Below are 26,630 nucleotides of genomic sequence, written 5' to 3'. Positions count from 1 at the left end.
AAAAAAAAAAAAAAAAAAAAAAAAAAAAAAAAAAAAAAAAAAAAAAAAAAAGCTTTCATAAAAAATTTGTCTATAAATCGAGGATGATCCTTGAGAGATTATTGGAATATATTTCTGAGGAAGCTTCCAAGATCCAATATTTTTTCTTGAACAAAAAACAACTTGGTTTTATTGGTATAGAAAAGATATACAAGATGTTTGAAGAACCAAGACCCAACATTAGTTAACCAAAATGTTGAAGAATCAACTGTCATATTTGTGTGAAGTGTTGATTTGCAAGTATAGCTTGATGTCAATTTATTATAACCAATACAACCTAGCCAACTCACCCCTTATAACCAATACTAACAACTGGTACAAAGGATACGAACCTGAAACTGGTATACTGGTAGGGCATCAAAAAACTCGTGAGCAATAAGGATTGTTGGCACTGGAAGAGAGAATGGTAAACAGAGTAATGAGAAAAGGAAGTGAGAAACTGAAGTGTAAAAGAGTAAAATATAAGCGAAGATTAAATGTACGATTAAATGTGAATCCAGCCCAGCAGATCGTCGTAAATACTCCAGGCAAGAACAAAATAGCTTTTTATATATTTTCTTATCAACAGTAGGATGGTTTCTACTGCAATTCTTATGATAAAGTAGGGGGAATGCATTTCAGCAAGCTATCAGAAAAACCAAGAATCACTAATCAATGCTTTTGAACATTCTTGGAATATTATTTGCCGTTGCCTTGCATGCTATGAGATAAAGATTGTTGAACACAAATTCAGTTACATCATAATTTCAGAATAAGGATATTTAGAGAAAAGGAGAAATAGCACAGAAAGGGGAAATGAGATAGATACACACATCCGGAGGGGACCTGTTCCAATGTGGGATGCCATGACACGGGGGTTCCGGCCAATGTGCTAACACTGCTTTTTTCAACACCATCAGCTTTATTATCTTCATCTCTACATTTCAACGCAGAGTGCTGAAGCTTCTGTAATGCTGGACTACACTTTACGATGTGTACATGCAACGAATCGGTGAAGTTCCTAAGTTTGGAAGCACCCTGAATTGGTAAAGGTGTTTTGTTGATGAAAGGAAGCTAAATACTCCTACACGTAGCAGAAATTAAAACTAAGAAATGTAATCCTTACACGTAGCAGATCAGCCATAACAGTTCCTCTTCCTGGACCCAATTCTACCAAATTTACCTTGTCTGGTCGTCCCATTTGCTCCCAAAGGCGCATGGCCCAGACACCAACCATCTAACATTGGCAAGCAGTATAGAGAAACATTCGTATGCAACAGAAAACCTCCAAGAATTAAAGATTTATATATATGTATTTCATTGTGTGTGACTAAGCAATATTCACAGATGATGGAAGAGGAAATTTGATATTGAGAACCCAAAAATCCTGGTGAATTACCTCGCCAAACATTGGCTCACTTCAGGAGATGTTATAAAATCACCTTCCGCCCCAAAAACATCACGGTTAATATATAATCCAGCTTTAGGATTTGTCAAAACCTCTTCCATATACTCGGCTACTGAAATTGGTCCTCCACGATACTGCCATACTAACAAGAAAGAATTTATGGCATGCAATAAAAATGATTCAAATAAGCTGTCTGCTTGAAAAAACTGAGATCCAAGATCACATTAAATCCTAGAGTTCACGTTCTCTTGAAATCGCATTAAATTAGTCAATGCCACAGAAGAAATTGTAAATACTGGAACAATAATTATGATTAGCATAGAAATTCAGAACTGATCAGATTAAGTTACTCATATTTCCAAGAAACTTAGAGAAATCCCATTCATATTTGGCATGAAACTGAAAGACAGACTTCAGAGCAATTTCATAAAATGGAATCACTGAATGAAATTTCCTCACAAAAGACGAATAAGAAGTATCTTCATAAAGTAGCATCCTAAACAAGCGATAACTTACAGAGAAATTTTACACACACCTCATGTACGAGTTCAAAGCAGAAGAAGCTCACAAGAAGCACACGAAAGAAAAAAGAGAGAATCCAACCTTGATAATGCCTTTGAAATGCTTGACAAGCTCAGAGTCAGAAGAAGGCTCGTGAGAGTGCTCTGCCATTCACCACCCAAAAAGACGGTCTCATTCATCTCGACATGTAAAAGCAACACATAAGCAAATAAGATAGGTAGAGGTGAATCAGGTGGTACCAGGCGGGTTACACAATCCAGAGCGATCGATAGATACACAATCCAGGCGGGTTACACAATCAGGTGGATTGAGAACGTCTTCTTCATGCCCCAAGCGCTGAATGACATTATTGTCAGGGATCTGGGAGGAAGAAGAGGACGAAAAAAGGGAACATTGCCGATGAAAATAAGCAGTACTGGAAGCGGAAATGGGTGTGGTTGGAAGACGGTGAGCGAGAGCGAGAGCTCGTAACGGTAGGCGTCGCAGCATTGTGTAGCGCGGCAGAGAGAAGGAATGGCCACAGGAGCAGCAGCAGTTATTCCCAAGTCTCTAACCCGTTACGGTGGTTGGTTGACACACTCAAAAGATGCGCTTATATATATATATATGGTCAACCATACAAAGGTATGATTTTCATTAATATTCAAAAGTGTTTAAATACGATATAAACTATCACAAAAATAGAAAAAATATTGATGGTAAAATATATTCCATAACTAATTATTAAAATATATTCTTCAAATATTATATTTTAATAGAGTGACGAGAAAATACATATTTATTTTTTTAAAACATTTGTAAAAAAAATATATAATTTTTTTATATAAAAAAATACAAAATACGAATAATTAAATAATAAAGTAATCTATTTAAAAAAAAATTAAATAAGATAATAGCTTATGTTATGTATTTTTTTAAGCGTTTTATAAAATCCCCACTAGAAGCGTACCCTCTTCAATCTCAATTCAATTTTCAGCACATCTCCGTCTCCATTTACCTCGTCGGACGCCGTCGCCTCCCGCCGCAAGCTCGCCCTTGGATACTGCCTCCGGTCATCGCCTTTCTCAGTTTTTTTCTCTCTTTACCTTCTATTTTGTGGCAGAGCCAAAGCCAAATTCCAGCCATAATTTATCTTCAGGTGAGAGTCGTCATAATGGGCACACTAACTCGCTAGTATAAGTAGTAATACGAGTCAATGGTGACCACTACGAAATTTTGAATGTAGTCTCGCTACGTTGCGAATAATTTTCCGCGTCACTTTAGAAATTGTGTATTTTCTCACTTCACATTTACAGTATAAACTCATGTTGATCTGTGAAGTAAGTTAATAAATGTCAATTTGTCGAGTATGCAATTGATTGGATGAATTCAACTCTAGAGTTCTGTTCTTTGTTTCAATATTTATTTTGTTGTCTGCTTTAATTTTTGTGGGTCTAAAACCCTAAACCCGCCAACTATTTTGCTGAAATTTGATTTCTTGATTCAATGAACCATTGACGCCTCGTGCAGCTCAATCGTTGTGTGACGTTATCCGAGGCATAGAGTAGATATTTATAGTTACAGTGAGTGCAAACCAGAAGGCTACCATCTAAAATTGTTGATCTAGCTTGGGAAAAACGAAAAAGTTAGCATTTGGGTGAGGCATGGCGTACGGTGGTCCTGCCACGGTGGCTGGCTCAGCTTCGACTTCGTCTGTCAGACAGGTTAAGCTGGATAGGGAGAGCGAGCTCAGGATTGAAGTTGGAAACGACTCGCCTCTCCGTTTACGGCTGCTCTCTGGCAATGCTGAGATCTTTGGCACAGAGCTTCCTCCTGAAATATGGCTCACTTTACCACCAAGGCTGAAAATTGCTGTAAGATTTAACCTATTAGGCTCTCTTGCCCAATTTGACTTATATAAGTTTCAGAACGGAATTTTATTTCAAATTTCTTTCGAGTTTTGATCTTTCTTGGTCAATCATTTCACAAGCATGCTGTTCAGTTTGAAATTGTATTTAAGTAAGGGGATGGGTCTGCTTTGATCTTCCATTATTTTGAAATTTTGAGTTTGATGTTAAAGGTCTTCACTTGGTATGGAGCCACGCTTGAAATGGATGGTGCGACTGAAACTGATTATACGGCAGATGAGGTATAAATTTTGCTGGTTTGTATAGGCTGTGGATTACATCTAAGTCTATGAAGGCAAGGGTCTTCTCTGCACTAGAGATTTTTTGTTCAATGACTAAGATTCAATTCTCTATTGTTTGTTTACAGACACCCATGATCGGTTATGTGAATGTCCATGCCATTCTTGAAGCACGAAGAAGCCGTGCTAGAGCTTCATCAGCTGATGACTCCGGTTCTACACAGGTTCTTCTTTTCTTTTTTCTACTCAAAATGCTCAACTGAGCTAGTTTTTGCTCTGGTGGGCTAGAGTCAGTTTTGTGGGATTCTTGTGTTCGGGTCACCCTAATAACTTACATAGTAGGAACATAATTTCATTAACTATTGATATTTAGATTTTTCTTTTTTTGGTTACATTAGGGTCCAAGGGTCATTGTTGTGGGGCCTACCGATTCAGGGAAGAGCACCTTGTCAAGGATGCTTCTTAGTTGGGCTGCAAAACAGGGTTGGAAGCCTACATTTGTGGATTTGGATATTGGCCAAGGATCTATAACAATTCCTGGATGCATTGCTGCTACCCCTATCGAGTTGCCCATTGATCCTGTGGAAGGCATCCCTCTCGAAATGCCCCTGGTTTACTTTTATGGACACACAACTCCAAGGTAAACAAATCTGCTGCAGTATTTATTCTTCTTGAACTTCTACAGTGTTCATTTTCCTAACAATAAGCTATGCTGAGAGTAAATTTTCATTTTAAGCCAAATGTAATGTGTTCCAATGCCCTAAGTTTGAGGTTCTTTAACAGCAATAACGTTGATCTGTACAAAGTGCTTGTGAAGGAGCTTGCCCAAGTGCTGGAGAGGCAATTTACTGGCAATGCAGAATCCCGAGCTGCAGGTATGGTTATCAACACAATGGGATGGATCGAGGGTGTAGGCTATGAGGTACTGAAACCTCTATACAAATTATGCAATTATGTTACACATTCCAGTTGCTAATTTCCATTACCACAATTGGTTAAGTATCATTGTTCTTGTTTGATATCTTGCTGCAGCTGCTTCTACATGCTATCGATACACTCAATGCTAATGTTGTCCTGGTTTTGGGTCAGGTAAGTTGCTTCTTTTGGTGTTTCTCTCAATTATTAAACTTGGTTTAACTAGAAATTGGAATTTGTTGAAAACTCTTCAGGTATTCTTTCCGTGTGCTTTCTTTTATGTATTGGTTTATTTACCTATGATATAGCAGTTTTAATATTATAATGACATTATAAACCCTTAGTATCAGATGTTAGAAGGAAATGAAGTACAATTGTAATCATTACATAAAGGCTAATTGGATGTGATATACTCCTAAATTCAAAAGATGTGCAAACTATGTCAATCCCCCTATGTGATTCTGCCCCCAAATAAGTCGTTGAGGACGATGATTAGTTAAAGTGAGAGAGAGTATCATAACCGTATTAGAAGAAAGCAAGTTGTGACCTACAAAAGTGCAAGAAGAAGGAAGGTGACTGCAAGTCGCACTCATTGGACGTTGTTGAGTGCCAAGGGAGAAAATGTATCATCGAACACACCAAGAAGAGTATTCAAAAAAGTCAAGCCAAGGCACAAGCTAGAAGAGAACCCACTGTTTAAACTAGCAAAAGTAGTAGTATGAGTAGACTTGCTCTAAATATATTTTCTTATTTTTTTCAAACTAATTTAGAATCCTTAATACTCTTCTATCCATAAATATCAAAGAAAACTTCCTAATATTGTACCTTAAAAAAGGCAACCTTCTGAAGCAATAGACGCACAATAATTTATCGAATTATTGATCGTTAATATTTTTAATATTTTACTGTTTTGCAGGAGAAGCTTTGGAGCATGCTCAAAGATGTACTAAAGAATAAGCCTTACGTAGATGTTGTGAAACTTCAAAAGTCAGGTGGTGTTGTATCCAGAAACGCTAAATATCGTCAGAAGGCCAGGAGTTACAGAATAAGGGTAAGCAAGGAAGTTGAATAAATGGTGGATGATTGGTTTTATTTTAACAGTCTCTTGTTTTGACCTTTTCAAATGACAATGGCAACTGAATTGCATTCTCAGTCTTGATGCAATTTGTCTTACTCAAATGATTCGACTAAATTGAATCCTTGCCACGGAATTCCTTCTATTCCATTTTGAAACTCACTAGGCTATTACAAAATGCTGTGATGTTTTGCAGGAATATTTTTATGGACCTGCAAATGATCTCTCACCCCACTCAAACATCGCAAACTTCAGCGATCTGTTTATTTATCGCATTGGAGGTGGGCCACAGGCCCCGCGTTCAGCTCTGCCAATTGGTGCAGAACCGGCTGCAGATCCCACAAGATTAGTGCCTGTCAATATTAATCGGGATTTGCTCCATTTGGTTCTTGCTGTTTCATTTGCTAAAGAACCTGATGAAATTATCTCAAGGTGATTTCTTTTGGAATATTGCTTTTCTTTTCTTCGGTCTCCATCTTTTATAAAGCTATCCAAAAAGAGTAGAAGACATGACCAATGTGTAATCCATGGGTTATACTCTAAAATAAGGATTAATTCTAACCCTTTTCATTTTCCCATCATTTGAAAACCTGATTCGTTCATACTGATCTGTGCCATTAAAGCAAAAAATCACATCAGTTCATTTGTTACATCTACAAATTTTTTTAAGCTCTTAGAAACCATTTCAAAACATGGTCTAAGGCTACAACTGTTATGTAACCCTCTCTACGAGTTGACGATTTTTTTCCTCTTTGGGTGCAGCAATGTTGCTGGATTTGTGTATATTACTGATATCGACATCCAAAGGTTTGAACTAAACAATAGGCTTATGATTTGGATGAAAGCATGTGAAGAAAGTCTGAAATTGTAACTTCTGAATCTAACGATGGGATTTGTTTGTGGATGACAGGAAGAAAATTACATATCTAGCGCCATCGGCAGGGGATCTTCCTGGCAAATATTTGATCGTGGGAACTTTGACCTGGATTGAGACCTGAAAATCCAATCCCACCACTTGATCATTATTCTTTTTGTTTGTGACACAGGGGACAGAGAGTAAAAGAGGAACCATAAATTATCTTTGAGGACAAAAATTTAACTGTAGGCATTAGATGTGAATAGATAAAGTCCAGGAATATGTGTGATGTGCAATATCATTTATGGGAGTGAATTTTATAAACTCGGAAAAAACTAAGACCTATTTCGAATTAGGCAGAACATTTTGATTTCAAATAGAGATGAGGATGGAGGTTGAGAATGCATTATTTGATCTTTGTTTCAAATCTTTAAATTATATGATTTAATTTCTTCTGGTGATTTTATTTTTAGTGGAGGAGAACATTGCTATTACCTTCAGGAACACCTTATATTCCCACTGATTTCTCTAAGTCTATACGTCTAACATTGCATAATTTTATTTTGCATGGTTTACACATCACTTGAAAGTCTTATTTATGGTTTGGACCAACACTGTGTCTAACAGCTTGCGTTCCCCTCTCTTAATCTAGTACACAATGAACTTGCACCTCATAAAGGCCATCAAATGGCATCATGCAAATAGTGATTTAATGTCATCGTGCACTAACTCAATCAAATGCAATTGAGAGTCATAACTATCTTCACAATTCAATGCCACAAGTGTGTAGCAGATCTTCTAATGTTTTATTTACATAACACAACAATTAAGTCCATAGTTATCTCTCCTCATTTTTGCTCAAGTATGCTTAACACTTGCTCACAAACTTTGCTATGCACTTCATCGCACTATCAATAGTATGTTTCACACAAACTACAGAAAAGAATCGAATAAACAAACTACACAAAAAAAATTCTATATAATATCTATCATGGTACTAATAATTATAATTATTATTTTGAGCCATTATTGTGTACCATTTAATATTATAATTTTTTAAAAATATTGGGAGGCCATTGCTCCCTCATCAAGAGATTCATAATATAAACAAAAATATATATATTAAAAGCTTTAGTTAGGTCAATTTAAACTCCCAATTTATTTTACCCTTTTTTTTCCCACCTCACCAAACCTCCCATGATTCCCTTCCTCAATCTTTTCCATTTTATTTTTTTTTTTATTTACAAAAAAAAGAAAAAACATTTTATATCTGTTTGGGCCTTCACAATAGATACATAAATGCGAAGTGGCCATCCTTCTTAATCACTAGCACTTTTCCATCACATCAATGCTATTAATAACCATAATTTATTCTTAGAAAAAGATTCTTTATTCGTGTCAATAATAATATCCCACTTTCTAATATGTTTAAATAATTAATCCAAACAATTATCTTCCTTAATATCAATTCCAACATAATTAATTAGATAAGATATTCAGTTAAAATTAAATGAAATATGTGGTCTATTTGTTAAGAAATAAAATACATTATCCGTATTTAATATAATGTAGCAAAGAACTATAGTGCTTTGGAGTATATCACTATGCCAATTTCTAAGTGCCGAATTTGAAAATGAGCGTCCAAATACATTTCTCTCTGTAAATAAGCACTTGATTTGATGAGGAATATCCTAGTTACTCTAACAATGGTTCTTTCTCTCTCTTGCCCGACCAACTGCCACCCATTGTCATGAACTGCCCAACCTGCCCGTTGTCGGGACGCTTTTCCTCTTTCGGGAGCGGCCTCCTTTTCCCACCTATTTCTCTCTCTTTCCCCATCTTTGGCTCTTTTGACTAAGTTCCCTTTTAGTGTGCTTGAGTTATTTTCTTATTTCCCCCTTCTGTTCTTCGGCAATTTGTTATATCATCCTTTTCTCCTCCGTTTTTGCTATTTTTGTGATTTGGGTATTGGTTCGTGCAATCCACCGGTTGAAATTTGTTGTTAATGAGCTGATTTTTTCAAGTGGGGTTTCCATAAAAGGCGAGGTTTCTGGGTTATGAGGTATTGAAATCTGTTTTTAAGACACTAGACGATATGGGTTTGGCACCTAATGGCTCGAAGGTCGAGACGTGGATTGAGGGCAAGTCAAGAACAGCAAGCGAGAAGAAGAAGAAGAAGAAGAAGAAGGAAAACGAGTTGGAGAAGGCGGAGACTGGATGTTGGGTTAGGTTGAAGTTCATTAGGAGTTGCATTCCTTCTAGATCAAAGGTTGATAGTTCTTTAAGTGGATCAAAGGTCGATAGCTTCATTAGTGGCACCACTACCCATTGCGGTAAACTTCTTGTTCTTTTGGTTTTTGTTTGTATGAGTTAACATAATTCTGAAACGTATTTAGTCTCTTAGTGGATTGAAGATTATCCTCATCTTTGAGCTGTTCTTAATTTGTGTTATCATAAAATTTGGAGCATGTGAAGCTAATAACTAAGTTCAAGTGGTGATTAGGTCAGGGGTTTACTGAATTAAATTCCCTAGCAATGCAATTTTAAGCGTATCCTGTATTTAAAGCTTGGTAGTACTATGTGAATTGAGATGCCAGCTTTTAAAAGTGATAGATTATTTAACTTGAAACTGAAGCGTCTGCAAGTTTTATTCAGTTTTGAAAAGCTTCTATATTCATGTTTTTCTTTCTCTGCAATGTTCTTTTGGTATATTGTCCTTTGATTTCAATACATTTTATACACAAACAAGGGAGTGAGGACTTAACTTTTAGAAGGTAACAGGGACATTATGGATTCAAATGTGCTGGTCATATAGAACAAGGGGAATAAGTGATAGATGTTTCTAAAATCTGATTAATTGGTATTCTTATTGTTAGATATATATCTGTAAATGTTGCTTCTAATTATGTGTAACTAGCAGATAGTAAATCTAAACTCGATGAAAAGAAAGTTATTCTGTTTACTGCATTGGGGTCATCAGCGACTACTGATAATGCTGAAAGTAGCTCGTCCACGCCCAAGCTTAGTGCCGAGCTGAAGGTTGCTTCTCGGCTTCGTAAGTTCACTTTTAATGAGCTTAAGTTAGCCACAAGAAATTTCAGACCTGAGAGCCTTCTCGGCGAGGGGGGTTTTGGTTGTGTTTTCAAAGGATGGATTGAGGAGAATGGAACTGCTCCTGCTAAACCGGGAACTGGGCTTACAGTTGCAGTCAAGACTCTTAATCATGACGGTCTACAAGGTCATAAAGAGTGGATGGTATGAGTACTCTTCACCTACCTCTCTCACACTCGCACCGACTTTTGGGGTATCCTCCTCTTTTCTTTGTTAAAATTTACTCCCGCTTTTCATTTCAGGCTGAAGTTAACTTCCTTGGTGATCTCAACCATTCTAATCTTGTGAGATTAATTGGTTGCTGCATTGAAGATGATCAAAGGTTATTAGTTTACGAGTTCATGCCTCGTGGAAGTTTGGAGAACCACCTCTTCAGAAGTATGTGACTTAACCTTTTAACCATTTTATGTCTCCCTAGTCACTAAAAATGTTGGTCACTCATATTTTTCAAAAAATCTGCCAATCTGATCATGGATGGAAACAAAATGAAGTCACTACGAATCTCGAGCTTCAAATGTCAAAGTTGTGACTTAAAACTCTGGTAGGATAGTATCGGTATCTCAAATGAATGGGCATTTGCTGTTCTAACTGAAATATGAACTGTGGTGTCATGTATTGTTTCTATAGGATGTCAAATCAATGATAAGTTAGGACAATCAGTTGACTGTTAAAATAATTTGATATTTGACATAAGAAAGGATTCCAAACAAATAGGGAAAGCTAGTGCTAGGAAAGGCTTAGAACATCACCATTTGAAGAGTTGGTGCACAAAACGGTTTTAAAAAGCTGAGATATCAAAGAATTTTTTAGGATGGTAGCAAAATCTGGATGGATATTTGGAGAGAAAAGCATAGGATTGAGGTCTTTTTTCTTGTATCAGTCCAAACCCACTGCTAGCAAATATTATCCTCTTTAGGCTTTCCATTTTGGGCTTCCCCTCAAAGTTTTAAAACGCGTATGCGAGGGAGAGGTTTCCACACCCTTATAAGGAATGCTTCGTTCTCCTCTCCAACCAATGTGGGATCTCACAATTCACTCCCTTGGAGGCCCAACGTCCTTGTTGGCACACCGCCCGGTGTCTGGCTCTTATATAATCTATAAAAGTCCAAGTCCACCACTAGCAGATATTGTTCTTTTTGGGCTTCCCCTCGAGGTTTTAAAATACGTCTGATAAGGAGAGGTTTTCACACCCTTACATAGAATGCTTTGTTCCCCCCTCCAACCATTATTTTGTAATTATTTGTTACGAATTTAGTTGGTTTTTCGTTAGCTCCTCCGTTTTTTTTTTTTTTTTTTAATTTCCTCCTCTATTTTTCTTCTTATCAACTGAAGGTGACTTCTTTTTCCCAGAAACTATTCATCCATAAAGTATGGTAGAAAGTTGAAACTCACAAGAATTATTCTACATACATGATTATTGACACAATGCTGGGCTTACAATTTGGAGTGTCATTTTCGATTTAAATGAAAAGAGAATGTTGTGGTAGATATCTCTAGGATTTATCTCTGTTTGAGCTTATTGAAATTAAGGGTTATATATATCCATACATATGGGTGCAGACACCATGGATTTTGTGTTAAAAGCACATTGTTCAAGTGTTTTCTCTCAATGTATCTTGTGATTTTTTCACATTCATTTTATTTGTGATGTGATTGTAGGAGAATTAATATTTTTATATTTAACAATTGATTTTGCATGTTTAATATTCGATGATAATTACCATGTTTTGCTCAGAAGGGCCCTTGCCACTTCCTTGGTCCATTAGAATGAAGATTGCACTTGGTGCTGCTAAAGGCCTTGCGTTTCTTCATGAAGAAGCTGAAAGACCAGTGATCTATCGCGATTTTAAAACGTCTAATATTTTATTAGATGCGGTATGTGTACCAAATTATGTGCTTCTTTATTTTGTTATCCCCAAGCCCAAGGCTTTCTTAAAAGGTTAAAAACGTTTTTTTAGGATTACAACGCTAAACTCTCGGATTTTGGACTTGCAAAAGACGGTCCTGAGGGTGACAAAACTCATGTTTCAACTCGGGTTATGGGAACCTATGGTTATGCAGCTCCAGAATATGTGATGACTGGTAGGTTTGATTTCATTCATTTTTGTTGTGAGAGCACTTTGATGCTAGTATTTCTTCGTTGGCATATAAACATGTACAAAAGTCATACATACATTTGATTCTTCATGAATCTAAAATCCAATATTATTGAATTCCATAGGGCATTTGACATCAAAAAGCGATGTGTACAGTTTTGGAGTTGTCTTGCTCGAAATGCTAACGGGTCGAAGATCGATGGATAAAAATAGACCGAATGGGGAGCACAACCTTGTCGAATGGGCTAGACCCCTACTTGGAGACAAGAGGAAGTTCTACCGGCTGATAGATCCCCGCCTTGAATGTCACTTCTCGATCAAAGGTGCACAAAAAGCTGCAGAACTTGCAGCTCACTGCCTTAGTAGAGATCCTAAAGTCAGACCTGTGATGAGTGAAGTTGTAGAAACTTTAAAACCTTTGCCAAACCTCAAGGACATGGCTAGTTCTTCCTATTACTTCCAAACCATGCAAGCAGACCGTGCCAGGTCCAATCCCAATGCTAAAAGTGTCGTTCGTACCCAGTCGATGTTGGTGGCAAGGAACGGGCAACACATTAGAAGCTTATCAAGTCCAAATGGTCCTCATGCTTCTCCTTATAATTATCCTCAGCAGTCACCAAAACCTGACAGGAGACAACCTCAATAACCAACTCGAGCTAGTGCCTTGAATCTAACACTTATTTGTTAAAGCATAATCAAAGTCAATTAGCACATAGGATGGTTTAGCCTCTTGTCTATACAGTTGACTTTCTGTTCATATTAGAGCCTTGAAAAGACTTTTTCCCTTTTGTCCATCTATTCTTTCCTTTTTCGTTTTTTAGAGTTTGGGTGGGATATGGAGGAGAGGAGATAGGTGATGAAGTGAAAGGAAGGTTGATTTGGACTGTGTTTTTATGCCATTGATTGAAAGTTGGAGTGATGGAAGAAGTAGATAAGAAAAAGATAACAATGGTAGATTTGAACAAGGTTTTGTCTTATTATGAAGCTAATCTGTAAATCCTATTTGTTTGCTGTAACTATCATCAATCAGTTGTGTTTGTGATTTCATTTTTCGTATCAATGTTATATTGACTCGAGATGAAGTTCGTTACTGATTGCATACACTGCAATTGCTTCGTTACTATATATATGCACTTGCAGGTTATTTAGATCAAGTCTGGGAGGACAATCTATTTGCAGAAGAACTAAAAAATGGTGTTTGGCCAATTGAGAAAACTCTTGGGGAAAATATTATTGGATGTTATCATTTTGGTCATCATTAGATACATTTTATAGATGTTTTTTTGACATTCTCTCTAATATAAACTCATGATATAAACACAAATGGGTTAAGTTGTGCTAATGATATTAAATAATTACTCTCGTGAAGGGAATGATGAAAGAAAGCTACATTATGTCGACCATATTATATAATCACTAAGGTAGTAGGAATAGTGAAAGAAAGCTACATCATACTAATCATATCATGTACTTGCTTTGTTAGTAGGAATGGTGGAGGAAAGATGTAGGCCAAACTTAAGCATTGTTAGTGCTTAAGATAATTTCTACTTATAAAAAAAAAAAGAAGATATGGGAAAGAAGCATTAAGTAGTGCAAAGTCAAAATAAAAAGAGTAGATTAGTCTCGATTATAAAAAAAATACATCAAAACTAAATGCCGATTAATTATAAACATGTTTGAATCCCTAATTAGTTTATTGACCTACCTATGTAAGAAAATTTTTGAAGCATACAACACGAGAGGAAGGAAAAATAAATAATGATAAACTGCACCCCTAAAACAGAGGACTCTAATCAAGACTATTCTAGTCCACTAACAATCTTCTGACCTTAGCATCTTCGGATGTTACAAGATAACTACCATATATGGGTTGCCAGGGCATATCAATCGGAATTGCAAAACAATGCAAGATTCTGCATGCATAACTTCTGATAGCAGAATGGGAGGTCTCTTAAGACTAAAGCATATGGTATACTCTTGAGCACGTTCGCTGAAATATTCTTTAACAAACTGCCACTGGAAAACCATAAAGTTATTTGCCATGATTATAATTGACAACGAGAGAATGAGTTCTAAGTATGATTCATGCAGATAAATGAGAACCGTACCGGTAATAGGTATGGTCCATTAATTTACTGGAATTATCCCCCCTATGAGACCTTCAGAATTTCATGAAATGCTTCCTGAGGAATATCAACAGAGCCAACACGTTTCATTCGTTTTTTCCCTTCCTTTTGTTTCTCCAACAGCTTCCTCTTCCGAGTGACATCCCCACCATAACACTTTGCAAGAACGTTCTTCCTCATAGCCGAGATCCTAAAATCCACATAAAAAGTTCAATATGACAATAAAATTTGAAGGATACCAATGAGCATGTAACCGTCTTGTACTGAAAATAGTCTGGCTTCAAGATTTAGTGCCACTCAAATTTTGAATATGTAATAAAAATCTGAGTAAAAACCTTCTAGTGATAACAAATAAAATAAGACCATTACGTTTCTCTTGCAATGATCTTAGATCCGATCGCAGCTTGTATTGTAATCTCAAACATTTGCCTGTTCAGCATAAAAACAACTCATGTCAAAAAAATAAAAAATAAAAAATAACACAAGGAAAATAAATTTTTTTAAAAAAATGCATACCTGTCGATGAATTTCTTCAGCTTTTCCACCAATTCACGTCCCACCCTTTGTGCCTTTAAATTATGAACAATAGTTGCCATAGCATCAACTGGCTGCCCGTTCAATAGGATATCGAGTTTCACCAAATCTGCTTGCTGATACCTGGGGTAGTCACACCGATCAATATATCAATATATGGAAGACGCAATTGTATTACATAACCTTGAAAAACTTATCATAACTGCACAGCCACCGAAGAAGAGTCTAATCATTACATTTACAAACTACTTAGCATCAGGTTTTCCACAGAACTGAAAATACGTATTAGGTAGAAATATTGACCATCAACCAATACTGAATACGAAGATAATTTTACAAATTTCAACAATTAACCATCTTTCATTATGCACATGCAGACAACACTTGAGATTCAAGAGCTAAGGCTTATAAACGATATTGAAAAGAGAGGGTAAGAGACTTACTCTGAATCCTCGTAATCAAATGATGCATATCCTGATGTTATACTCTTTAATTCATTATAGAAGTCAACAACAATTTCCCTTAAAGGTAAGCGATACTTCATAAATGCCCTTTGACTGCAGGACAAAACATGAAATTAAAATTTATATGAATGGCCATTAAGATCCACACATAAAAAACAAGATATAAAATTTTTAATAAATTAAGAGTATGAAACCATTCATGTTAACGATTTTTGCAGTAAAAGAGGCACTCATGTCGATGGAGGAAAGAAGAAAAAAAGAACTAGTTTATTTTATTTCAAGTGACATCTTATGACTCAACGAAATGTTCGAGTTTTTGTCGCATATCAGTAATTCATAGCAGGAAGCACAAGATTGTGGATGTTACATGCGGAGAAGTAGCTGCCACATGATTTACTTTACGAACCAAGCATTCAAATAGGAATCATAACATTTCGTGTATGTACTTTTATCTTCAGGCTTTGAGACTTGGCAAAGTACTGGGTACATTTATCAAATTCAAGCAATTTTTACCCCACAAAAAAAAGTTTAGCATATATTGTATACTATTCTCATCAAGTCAAATGAGTTGCAATGGAAATGGATATGAACACATACAATGTTATTCAATATTTAATCAATGATTTTCTAAAATTACCACCAAACTTGACATCATAGAAAAACCGCAATAAGTTTTGCTAACAGATACAACTTATATTTAGCATTTAACAACTTTTTATAAAACATTAAAGTAATTAAATGAACAGTGAAAGGCCAGAAACCAATTTTTTACCAATTGCAAAGCTCGCTCTGAACCATAACATAAAAAAGTTCTATTTCTGCAGTGTGAAAAGCATAATTTTCCAAAAGATATATTAGGTTTCCATTATTCCAGTAACATGGTAGCACCAGATATAATGATAATTGTATTGCACCAAGAAGTACTTTATTCTAGTTCTTTGTTACCTATCAATGAATGAGTACTCTAACTGATGACCCCTCCGCTCAGAACAAAGTGTAATTACAGCCCCAACATATCTGTAGTAAACAAGAAATAATTTTGAATGATTTTGATGTATACACTAAAGGGGAAGAAGAATAGAAAAGAGTAGGAGAGCTTACTCACTAGGAAAGATAATTGTAGCCAATACTGTAGGTTCCCAACCAACAGTCACTCGCTTATTGGGATTTGATGGCAATGCAGCAGGATTTTGAACTTGTGCTTTGCTTAAAGGGGAAGAAAATATTAATTTAGCTCTTTGTAAAGTGAAACATAGAAAAAACTGAAAAGGAATATGCCACTGAGATAACCTTCCATCAGAATACTCAAAAATGTAAGGCACTGTTGGAACAGTAGAAATAACATGAGCTCCATATTCCTGTGATACATTAGAAACAACAAACAACATGGATTCTCAATATATGATGACAAAAATAGGCTTAAATTTTATCTATTGTACATCAATAATGAATAAAAAAAAGGCCACCTGTTCAAGCCGCTGATGAAAAACATCCATGTGAAGTAATCCTAAGAAACCACACCTATGTATAGGACTCAATTAGGATGGATTCAAATATATGACAAATAAAGCAAATATGAATCCATTATAGTAGAAAAGGAAACGATTCTGTCAGTGGATGCCATACCTGAAACCAAGCCCTAATGCTGTGCTAGTCTCCTTAGTCACAGAGACACTGGCATCATTACATGTAAGTCTCTCTATTGCATGATTGAGTGCATCAAAGTCTGACCCGTCTGCTGGATATAGACCAGAGAAAACCATGTGTTTTACAGGCTTAAAACCTGCAGGTAGGAAGAATGTCACTAAGAGGAATTGAAAGAGAGAGACAGGCCATGACATACACTAACATAACAAAAAACAGAAGAATTCTACTGAAACATTGTGTTTGTAAAATATATTCCATTGTCCGTCCGACAAACTGGCATCTATTAGAAAGGATCAGCCACCTACTGGAAATAAACTCGAAACCAAAACTCAGCTTTACTTTTGACATATATTTCTGTTCAGGACTGAAAATGGCTCTAGAACATTTTGAAAAAGAAAATGAAGAACTTACCCGGAAGGGGTTCAACAACAGTTTTACTCTGGTGAAGTGTATCACCAATTCGTGCTTCTTTAGTAGAACGCATTCCACTCACAACATAGCCCACTTGACCAGTAAGAAGAATTCCTGTACTGGTAAGTTCCGGATGCATGATCCCAACATCCAAGACTTCATAAGCTTGGCCAGTGGCTGCAGAAGAAATCTTATCCCCCTTGCGCAGCACACCATCAACAACAGCAACATGGCATATCACTCCCTTGTATTCATCATAGTACGAATCTAATAAAAGCATTCGCAAAGGTGAAGAACTCTTTCCAGGAGGTGGAGGTATGCGCTCTATGATAGCAGGAAGGACATGCTCAAGACCTTGCCCTGTTTTGGCAGATGTCAACACAGCATGTGCAGAATCAAGGTCAAACATTGATTTCAGTTGAGCCTTAACACGATCAGGATCAGCAGTTGGCTGGTCAATTTTGTTAATAACTGGTATAATTGTTAAATTTGATTCAAAAGCTAGATAAAAATTAGCCACTGTTTGTGCTTGAACACCTTGGGCAGCATCCACAACCAAAAGGGCACCCTGGCAAGCTGCTAAGGATCTAGATACTTCATAGCTGAAATCAACATGGCCAGGTGTGTCGATGAGGTTTATCAAGAAAGGAGGCTGTTCGCTAGCGTTGTCACCCACAGGATTATACTTGTGAAACATGGTTGCAGTCTGAGCTTTAACAGTAATTCCCCTCTCCCTCTCCACCTAAATAATTGGGCTTCATCAAGTTAAAAAGAAAAAATGAAAAAACAATAAGGCAATCACTTTTATAGCAAAAGATCACAGAATAGCTAAAGAAGGTAGATTTTCAGCCTAAGAAAAGAGAAGGGGGGGAAAAAAAGTCCCCATGATGAGTTAAACAGAGACTTCATGGAGTTATGAACAAGATCAACAAGGAAACTTTCAAACAATCATATAATGGATGCCTAATTGCTCAACAGACTCAACACTGTCGTGAAGAAAATTAGAAAAGGACGACAATGGCAAACTAAATTTTCCTAGTTAATGTGATAATAGGCTTATCTCAATAGTTTAAACCTAGGCTCCTCTACCACAAATGTACACCATTTCTTGTCAAATTACATAACCAAAGTAAAACAAACGCAATTTTCTTCTACAAAAGTTCGCGACCATAAGAAAGAGTAAGAGGTAACCACAATCTAATAATAGTCCCGTAACATGGCCAACGAACCTGCAACTTATCGAGGTATTGAGGCTGACCATGGCCTCGCTTAATAGTACCAGTGAGCTCCAAGAGACGATCAGCCAGTGTAGACTTGCCATGATCCACATGAGCGATTATAGAAAAGTTTCTAATCCGCTCAGGAGGGTACTGACTCAAATCTATATCGACTTCTTTGCTTTTCTGTCGAGAAGGAGAGCAAAATGCTTGGCTCAAAGCAAAACGATGAGGACAAATCCTAGAATTTGCAATACTGCCTCTAAGAAAAGAGGAAGTTCGCCATAGATGGAAGCATTTAGGCCTAATGTCTTGTGATGCTTTTCTAAAAAAACCCATTTTTGGGGTTTTGGAGCTGACGAACCCGAAGGTCACGAACCAGAAGCGAAATGCTGCAAATTCAGGACATAGACGATGATGAAGCCTCGAGCATGATTGTTTTAACGTAGAACGACGTCGTATAAGCATAGAGGTATTTAGGGTGAGTAATTCCATGACAGCCCAGTAGATTGGTCCGTTTAATCGTTACATCGGCCCATAAACTATGGCCCAAATCCTAACTACTGGGCTTAGCCCATTGCTTCGTACATGTGCAACTATTATGTAATTAGTAGGGCGAGTAACTCGTTGAGAGGCCCAGTATATTGGTCCGTTTAATCGCTACAGAAGCCCACAAGCTATGGCCCAGATATTAAATACTGGGCTGAGCCCATTGGTTCGGACATGTGCAACTATTATGCAATTAACTCCGTTAACATGGATGTGAATAAAATTATTAATTATACAATAAAAATATTTAGAGACAAATGTTATAAGAACAAGCGTTAGCAGCCCATTTCTATTTTTTTTAATTAAGATAAGGTCTTATTTTAGATTATCTTATCATATAATATTATTATCCCTTTTAATTCATATAAAATAAAATATAACTGGTGTCATTATTCCATCTCTATCGTGAGATGCATATTTAAAAAAACAAATTTTAGAGATATCTAAGAATCAACCAATTACTTACCTCTAGCAAAAATAGATTATCTTTATCGGACCAACATTTAGTACTCTCTCTTGATAGCTTCTCTCGTTCACTCCATGCCTTTAATGTAATGACTCATGAGCTCTGAAGAAAGAAAAACATTAAAATATATATATTTATTGTAGTTGTTTTCTTAGTTTTTGTTGGTCTTATCGGTAGATCGTGGTACGAAGAACATTGAAAAAGGCATCATTATGAATGAAGTAGAGAGAACAATAATCATACAAATGAGTTGAGAACTCTTCATGGGCGTGTAGATTATGAAACTAAAACTCCTCCTTCAAAGGCAAAGGACTTCAATTATTAACACAATAATGGGACATTCAAACGCCAATTTTGAAAGGGATTCGACGCCCATTTGGTACCGTATAAACCTTTATTTCTATGTTACAATTACCTCTAAAATTCTCCATTTTTTTTTCTTTTTTTCAATCCGATTATAAATCTGATTATTGAATTTGAGTGTCGAAGTTAAAATAATTATGATTAAATTAACATGAAAGTAATATAATTTTTTTTTAAAAAAAAAATTATTGATAGATTAAATATAAACCATACTTAAATTTTATGGACAAATTTTCAGTAGAAAATACAATGTTTTTAAAATTTGGGATTTTTTTTTTAAAAAAAAAAAAGAAAAAAAAAGAGAGTTACAGTTAACGAGTTATTTGCAATAAAAATAAATAAATAAATATTTTTTGTTTTTTTAGAATAGAAAAATATTTTGAAAGATGCCTTTCAAACAAATCTTTATTATTTATTCTATATTTAAATTTTATATTTAAGGGGAATAACCTAAATGTACGTACTTGACAACCATTTTCTTTTGTCTCTTATTTTCTCAAATCTGAGATTTCAGAATAAATTAATATTTTCTAAGTATATATTAAAATATTCAAACTATTTTGGATTTTTAAAAAAGGAAATATATGGCAATAATTAGTCCAATCATATATATATATATATATCATGAGATTTAAAAGGAAAATAGTAAATAAAAAAAATTGGAAAGCAAAAAGATATTTTTATTTTGTGCATTGGAGTAAATTTTTTCAGAAGAAAATTAAAATTCTGTTTGCTTTAATTTATCTCTTTTAAGTAAATGAAGTTGGATCAAAGTTGACCTTTTTTTAAAAATATTTGTTATGTTGACTAAAATCTCTAATCATGTGCCTTCCATATTAGCAATACCATTAAAAATTTCAAAAAATGGTGCCACCAACTATGATTACATTACCTAATGACAAACAAAGTACTCTTATTCAGATCTTTGGCATCAAGTTTTTCAACAAATTAGGTCTAGAAAAGATATGTTCACATCCATCTCCTTAATCCATCTCAAATATGTGAAATTCATGCTTGAATTGTACTCGGGTTTCAACTTTGGATTTAGGATTTTGTTCTCTAACATTCCTTTACAATCATATAATATGACTATTGTTACCAATAGGTCGAAGTGGTAGAGATATTAACTCTGACACCCGAGTGAGTGAGATCGGATCTTTAAAAGATCTTTGTCAAAGATGAAAAAACGGGTGAGTGAGATCGCTTGGTACTCATAGTTTCAATATTTAACTTGGTTGTGACCACTTAGATGCTTTCTTTCTTAATGCTTGTTACTTTGAACAACGCTGTATTTCATCGACTTAAGCTATGACCTACTTATAGACCAAAGTAGTTAGTTAGTCAACAAGGCGACCTCTGATTTTACTTACGTGAGTTCTAGTACATCTCATCTTCGGTAGATTATAAAGAGAAGAAGATAAGAGAATCTTTTTTAAAAAAAATTAGGAAAAAAAAACAAAAACTCCATAGCCCATCCCACATGCCCAGAGCTGGAAAGCCACTGAATAACCCACACACATGTTTTCTCTTTCTCTCTTTTTTCCCCGTCAGATCCATCCCCCACCAAAATATATGGAATAACAAAACAAAAAAAAAAAAAAAAAGAAAACTATCATTTAATTTTAATTGTAATCTCAATCATTAATTAATCCCAAATCCCCAATAGTAATAATACAACCCAACTAATTCAATAAAAATTTAACTGTTTTGTAATAAGACCAAAAAAAAAAAAAAAACTGTGTGATGATCCATTAATGAAAATGGGAATTTTGATCTGAACTCCATGGCCAAAACCCAGCTGCTGTAGTTTGTTGTTGTTCTTCGATCCCATTGAACATTTGAGTGAAGCTTTCTTCTTGAATCACCGGCGAATGATTGACGGTTGATCTAGAAGACCCGTGTTGCAGCAGCTGCGTTATGGCGGCGGACCGGAACGCTGCCGAAGGGAACAGGTCCTTGATTCCAGGTTGGGAACATCCTCTTCCGCCGTTGCTACCGTTACTTGTTATTGGTGCTTGTGTTCGTGAGATCTCCAGGTTGATGTCACAACTATTGTCACTACTCCAGCAGCGTTCGTTTTCTTTCTTTAAGTTCACGGTGGCGCTGCCGCCCGCCGCTACCTCGCCGGAGTCTTTGGTTTTTAATGCTAACAACTTCAGAAAAATCAAGGGTTGTTATGAAAATTCACAAAATTAATTAAGAGAATAATGCTAATTACATATTAATAATTTAAAAAAATTCCAATGCTCAAATGTTTAAGTATACATGTTTTGAGATAATTAGGGGGAGAAATAAAAATAAAATGAAAATTAAAATTAAAACTTGGTTATAATGAATTTTTAAAGAGAAATAGCATTTTGAATTGTATTATTATTATTACCTCTGCATGGAGTTTGGTATTTTGAGCTTGAAGGACATCATTGTCGGCTTTAAGAGCTTCAAACTGTTTCTTCAACACGTCGTAATCTCTCTCCAATTGCTTGGTCTTCCACCTGGCCCTTCTGTTCTGGAACCAAATAGCAATCTGTCTCGGCTGCAGCCCCAGAGCTTTAGCCAGCTGCAATTTTCTCTCAGGCTCGAGCTTATTTCCCAGCTCAAAGCTTTTCTCCAAGGCCTTCACTTGCTCTAAATTAAGCCGCTTCTTCTTCTCTCCCAATGCCGACCCGTCGTCCGACAACCCCTCGTCTCCGTTAACTTCCTCGCAGCCGTTTTCGACGCCGGAAAACGACATGGATCTCTTCATCATCAACGGGACAACCCCATCTGAAAAGGCAACAAAAAAAGAAAGCAAAAACGTCACTGACATGACTCGAACTCAAAACCGCGGAGGAGGAAGAAGAGAGAGAGAAACCGTGGAAGTAGAGGTGAGGAGGGCAGAAGGGGATGTTGTTGAAGGAAGCAGTGGCAGTGGGGGCGTAGTCATGGTGGTCGGCGGGGCGTGATTGGAACATGAAGCTATGGGAATGATGAGGGGAAGCCATGGGAATGGCAATGCATGCTAGATCTTAGTCATACTATATTGTGCTCAAATTTGGGATGGAAGTGTGGAGGCAGAGGAGTCTGAAAGACAGCGAATTTTAAGTAGAGAGAGAGAGAGAGAAGAAGAAGAAAGAGGGTGTGAATTTGGTGTATATTTTTGTCATGGAAGGGAGCTTTCCTGGACCCAACCCATTATATGGATCTCTCTAACTTGCCTCTCACATGCACTCCATTTTATAACATCATATTTTTTATATACCTTTCACTCTTCTAGCCTTATATATTAATATTGCTAAATTTATCATCAACAACCCAATTTAAATTTAAGATGCAATGTTTGTAAACCTATTCAATTCATGTTCATCAATAATTAGAGACAAATTAGATATATTTCATACCCTAACAAGTTTTTATATTTTAGGGGTAATAGAATTTGAACTTTTAATCTCGAAAGGAGGAATACATGTTTTATATTCATATTTACATCTTGACGTCTAAACCTATAATTTAACATACTTTGTGAAAAAAACTACAAATTGTATTTGAGATTTATAAATATTTAACCGATATTGTTTTGTTTGAAGTTTTAAAAACACTATCTAATGCTGAGAAGAGGTTTTATAACCTATCAGACCTTTTGCTTTGTATGCTTAAACATAAGAATCAAAGCAATATCAACATGGGAAGGATTGGATTGGAAAAGGGACACATAAAATAAAGAATAAAAATTTTAACCCTTCTGACAAATCATAGAAATACGTATCCAATTTGCACACAGATCGAGAAACAATGTGTAAACCGCCAAAAGGATTAAAAAAAGTAAGAGAAGAAAGAAGATGATCATCATCAAAACACACAATCATTTGCTGTCAAATAGTTTAAAGGTTGAAAGGGCAAAAAGGAGGGGCCATCCCAATATGATATGGCATGCCCTCATTTGTATAACCACAAAACTTGGGGTACCCCATAATCAATCCAAAACACCAACATTTGTATTAATATATAATCATTCATTTTCTTCGGAATTTGGTGCAGAATTTTGGTTATATATCTCTTCCCGCTAGGGCTACGTACCTCGGGATCTGCAAACCTTATAAATATTACATCTAGTAAATGATTTCAGCCTCTTTCATTATGACCATATACTATAATATTCTCTCTTAACTAATCCTATGTTATTTATATGATTTTATTAGCTCCTATACTATAAAGTAAGTGAGCATATTAGTATAAAGTAAGTGTTAAAAGTGTAGGTTAGGAACAAGTTGTAGGCAATGAAAAAGTTGAAAGTTTTAGAGGGAATTTGGGGATTAGGGTTTGGGAAGTTGAATGGATTGGGTTTGAATTGAGGGGTTATTTAAAATGTGGAGTGTTTGTGGGACCTAGAAAAGGGGATGGTAGTGAAGGTGCTCACATGTGGGTTTCAGCAAGTTTAGGGGATCCATGCCCTTAAAGAAGGGAAGGTTGATGTTGTTATTTTGTAGCTATATACTTTCTCTTTCACTCTCCCAATGCACAAAGCCCTGTGTTTCTTAAATTTTTATATGGGAAGGGATTGAAGAAAGTGCTTTGAATCTTCTCCCTCCACTTGCTTTCTCTGTTCCCATGTGCTTTTGCCTTCTCTCTCTCTTTCTTTGGCTCCAAACTTCCCCTTCGCTCCAACGTGCTTCTTCTATTCTACAACAGTTCCAATAGTTTATTATTAGGGGACCTCCCCTGTGAATGTTTGATTAATCCACCACACCCAAATGGTGGTGAGAGTTCTCTTATTTATAATCATTTACAGAATACAGAAATAAGGTAAATTACAAATAATAAGGAAATAGCGATAAAAGGAAAGAATAATAAATGAATACAATATATTTGCATTTAGTAAAAGAGAAAATATGGTAACCCGTAATGTAAGGCAAATATCTAGATATTTGCCTTAATGAACGGTCAACTATCCTTAACACCCCCCCGCAAGCTGAGCGTCGGATTTGAACGAACATGAAGCTTGGATCTGAAAAATTCAAAGAGAGGTCGAGAAATACTCTTTGTGAAGATGTCAGCAACTTGGAGATGAGAGGGTACATATTGTGTACGAAGTTTGCCAGCGATAACAAGTTCTCGAAGGAAATGATAATCTAGTTCAACATGCTTGGCCCGCTTGTGAGAAACAGGATTAGAGCTCAAAAAAATAGCACTTTTGTTGTCACATAAGAGTAAGGGCTGCTGTGAAATAGGGACCTTGAGGTCATGCAAAATATGCGTAACCCAAAGAAGTTCAGCAGCAGTTGTGGCAAGAGCACGATACTCAGATTCACAGCTGGAGCGTGATACAGTAGGTTGCTTTTTGGCACTCCAAGAAATGAGATTGTTACCAAGATAAATAGAATAGCCGGATGTAGAACGACGAGTATCGGGACAACCAGCCCAGTCAGCATCCGAATAAGCGACTAGCGTACTAGGAACAGTGGATGGACGAAAGATAAGACCAAAGTGGAGTGTTCCTTTGACATAGCGAAGAATACGTTTGACAGCAAGAAAGTGATCTGCAGTAGGGGCATGCAAGAATTGACTGACAGAATTGACAGCATAGGCAATATCTGGACGCGTGATAGTCAAGTACTGAAGGGCGCCAACAAGAGATCTGTAGAGAGTAGGATCAGAGAAAGGAGAACCATCAGCAGTCAGGTGTTGAGAAACAACCATGGGAGTGTGAACTGGTTTGCTATCGAGCAACTGAGCACGAGTAAGAATATCTCGAGCATATTTTAACTGACTGATAAAGAGACCATCAGGAGTGGGTGAAGCTTCAAGACCAAGAAAGTAACTGAGAGAACCCAAATCTTTGGTAGCAAACTCAGAATGAAGCTTGCGAGTAAAGCTGTTAATAAGAGATGAGTTGTTGCCGGTAACAATAATGTCATCAACATAAAGAAGCAAATAGATAAGGTTAGATTGCTGATGAAAGACAAAAAGGGACGTGTCAGCGCGACTACAAGAAAACCCAAGTGTGAGAAGAAATGAGCTAAAACGCTGAAACCAAGCACGAGGAGCTTGCTTTAAGCCATAGAGAGCTTTCTTTAATAGACAAACATGCTTTGGAAATCGAGGATCAACATACCCAGGAGGTTGTTCCATATGAACACGTTCAATAAGCGTTCCATTGAGAAAAGCATTCTTGACATCAAGTTGTCGAAGAGGCCATTTATTTGTGACTGCAATAGAAAGCACAACACGGACAGTGGTAGCTTTGACAACTGGACTGAAAGTGTCAGTGTAGTCAAGACCAGGAACCTGAGTATAACCTTTGGCAACGAGACGAGCCTTGAAACGCTCGACGGATCCATCGGGCAAATATTTAATACGAAACACCCATTTAGAGCCCACGATGTTGGTGTTGGCAGGGCGAGGAACCAAAGTCCAAGTATCATTTTGTTGTAACGCTCGAATTTCTTCATCCATGGCAGCCACCCAAGCAGGATTCTTAGCCGCAGATTTGAATCCTTTTGGCTCAGTGGATGCAAGAAGAGCAGAGAGAAGTCCAGATGAGCCCAACATACCAAGATTTGCTGGATGACGAGTCTTGAATATACCAGCTTTGGCGCGTGTGATCATAGGATGAGTGCCCAAAGAAGAGAAATCAACAGGAGGTTCAATAGAGGTTGAATTAGAAGTCGAGGGTGACAAAGTGGAACCTGCAAGAGAAGTATCAACCTGCACAGACTCATCTACAAGGTCAGAACAAATATCACACGGGGAT

General features: G+C 36.5%; 5 protein-coding genes across 8 annotated transcripts in view; 2 read left to right on the top strand and 3 right to left on the bottom strand.

The window, feature by feature from the left end:
* LOC111487089 (protein arginine methyltransferase NDUFAF7 homolog, mitochondrial-like) overlaps nucleotides 1-2,480 on the bottom strand; it is a 4,373-nt gene extending 1,893 nt beyond the window's left edge. The window contains 8 exon segments of the mRNA XM_023134315.1: nucleotides 372-430; nucleotides 852-1,056; nucleotides 1,145-1,255; nucleotides 1,418-1,431; nucleotides 1,434-1,560; nucleotides 2,030-2,091; nucleotides 2,188-2,284; nucleotides 2,365-2,480. Of these exon segments, the coding sequence (XP_022990083.1) occupies nucleotides 372-430; nucleotides 852-1,056; nucleotides 1,145-1,255; nucleotides 1,418-1,431; nucleotides 1,434-1,527 (483 nt within the window). The 5' untranslated portion in view covers nucleotides 1,528-1,560; nucleotides 2,030-2,091; nucleotides 2,188-2,284; nucleotides 2,365-2,480.
* A 400-nt stretch (nucleotides 2,481-2,880) lies between these two features.
* Nucleotides 2,881-7,333, top strand: LOC111487604 (protein CLP1 homolog). Its single transcript, XM_023135059.1, has 11 exons — nucleotides 2,881-3,086; nucleotides 3,458-3,801; nucleotides 4,008-4,076; nucleotides 4,202-4,297; nucleotides 4,472-4,713; nucleotides 4,857-4,995; nucleotides 5,106-5,162; nucleotides 5,905-6,039; nucleotides 6,260-6,495; nucleotides 6,826-6,870; nucleotides 6,974-7,333. Exons 2-11 carry the CDS (start codon nucleotides 3,592-3,594, stop codon nucleotides 7,059-7,061), a joined length of 1,317 nt encoding a protein of 438 aa, XP_022990827.1. The 5' UTR covers nucleotides 2,881-3,086; nucleotides 3,458-3,591; the 3' UTR covers nucleotides 7,062-7,333.
* A 1,321-nt stretch (nucleotides 7,334-8,654) lies between these two features.
* On the top strand, nucleotides 8,655-13,227 carry LOC111487857 (probable serine/threonine-protein kinase PIX7). Of its 2 annotated transcripts, none has more exons than XM_023135417.1 (6): nucleotides 8,655-9,252; nucleotides 9,840-10,174; nucleotides 10,273-10,408; nucleotides 11,766-11,905; nucleotides 11,989-12,112; nucleotides 12,252-13,227. In XM_023135417.1, the coding sequence occupies exons 1-6, from the start codon at nucleotides 9,015-9,017 to the stop codon at nucleotides 12,770-12,772; spliced, it is 1,494 nt and encodes a 497-aa protein (XP_022991185.1). In that variant the 5' UTR covers nucleotides 8,655-9,014; the 3' UTR covers nucleotides 12,773-13,227. The 2 variants fall into 2 exon arrangements, with proteins under 2 accessions (XP_022991185.1, XP_022991186.1); XM_023135418.1 differs by having other exon boundaries at nucleotides 8,656-9,252; nucleotides 11,769-11,905.
* A 529-nt stretch (nucleotides 13,228-13,756) lies between these two features.
* LOC111487856 (translation factor GUF1 homolog, mitochondrial) lies at nucleotides 13,757-18,948 on the bottom strand. Of its 3 annotated transcripts, none has more exons than XM_023135415.1 (12): nucleotides 18,538-18,948; nucleotides 17,309-18,050; nucleotides 16,877-17,033; nucleotides 16,717-16,771; nucleotides 16,541-16,608; nucleotides 16,352-16,456; nucleotides 16,196-16,267; nucleotides 15,230-15,343; nucleotides 14,769-14,909; nucleotides 14,622-14,681; nucleotides 14,235-14,442; nucleotides 13,757-14,136 (listed from the first exon to the last, which is right to left on the bottom strand). In XM_023135415.1, the coding sequence occupies exons 1-11, from the start codon at nucleotides 18,862-18,864 to the stop codon at nucleotides 14,277-14,279; spliced, it is 2,007 nt and encodes a 668-aa protein (XP_022991183.1). In that variant the 5' UTR covers nucleotides 18,865-18,948; the 3' UTR covers nucleotides 13,757-14,136; nucleotides 14,235-14,276. The 3 variants fall into 3 exon arrangements, with proteins under 3 accessions (XP_022991183.1, XP_022991182.1, XP_022991184.1); XM_023135414.1 differs by having other exon boundaries at nucleotides 13,757-14,142; nucleotides 18,538-18,947; XM_023135416.1 differs by having other exon boundaries at nucleotides 13,757-14,142; nucleotides 17,309-18,063; nucleotides 18,538-18,627.
* Nucleotides 18,949-21,500: 2,552 nt separating this feature from the next.
* LOC111487860 (homeobox-leucine zipper protein ATHB-20-like) lies at nucleotides 21,501-23,117 on the bottom strand. Its single transcript, XM_023135423.1, has 3 exons — nucleotides 22,755-23,117; nucleotides 22,284-22,666; nucleotides 21,501-22,056 (listed from the first exon to the last, which is right to left on the bottom strand). The coding sequence occupies exons 1-3, from the start codon at nucleotides 22,882-22,884 to the stop codon at nucleotides 21,655-21,657; spliced, it is 915 nt and encodes a 304-aa protein (XP_022991191.1). The 5' UTR covers nucleotides 22,885-23,117; the 3' UTR covers nucleotides 21,501-21,654.
* Between the last annotated feature and the right edge of the window lie 3,513 nt (nucleotides 23,118-26,630).

The sequence above is a fragment of the Cucurbita maxima genome, unplaced genomic scaffold, assembly GCF_002738345.1.
Source record: "Cucurbita maxima cultivar Rimu unplaced genomic scaffold, Cmax_1.0 Cma_Scf00012, whole genome shotgun sequence".
Taxonomy (NCBI): domain Eukaryota; kingdom Viridiplantae; phylum Streptophyta; class Magnoliopsida; order Cucurbitales; family Cucurbitaceae; genus Cucurbita; species Cucurbita maxima.
The sequence above is the reverse complement of the archived record's forward strand: the minus strand, read 5'-3'. Positions and strand labels throughout refer to the sequence as shown.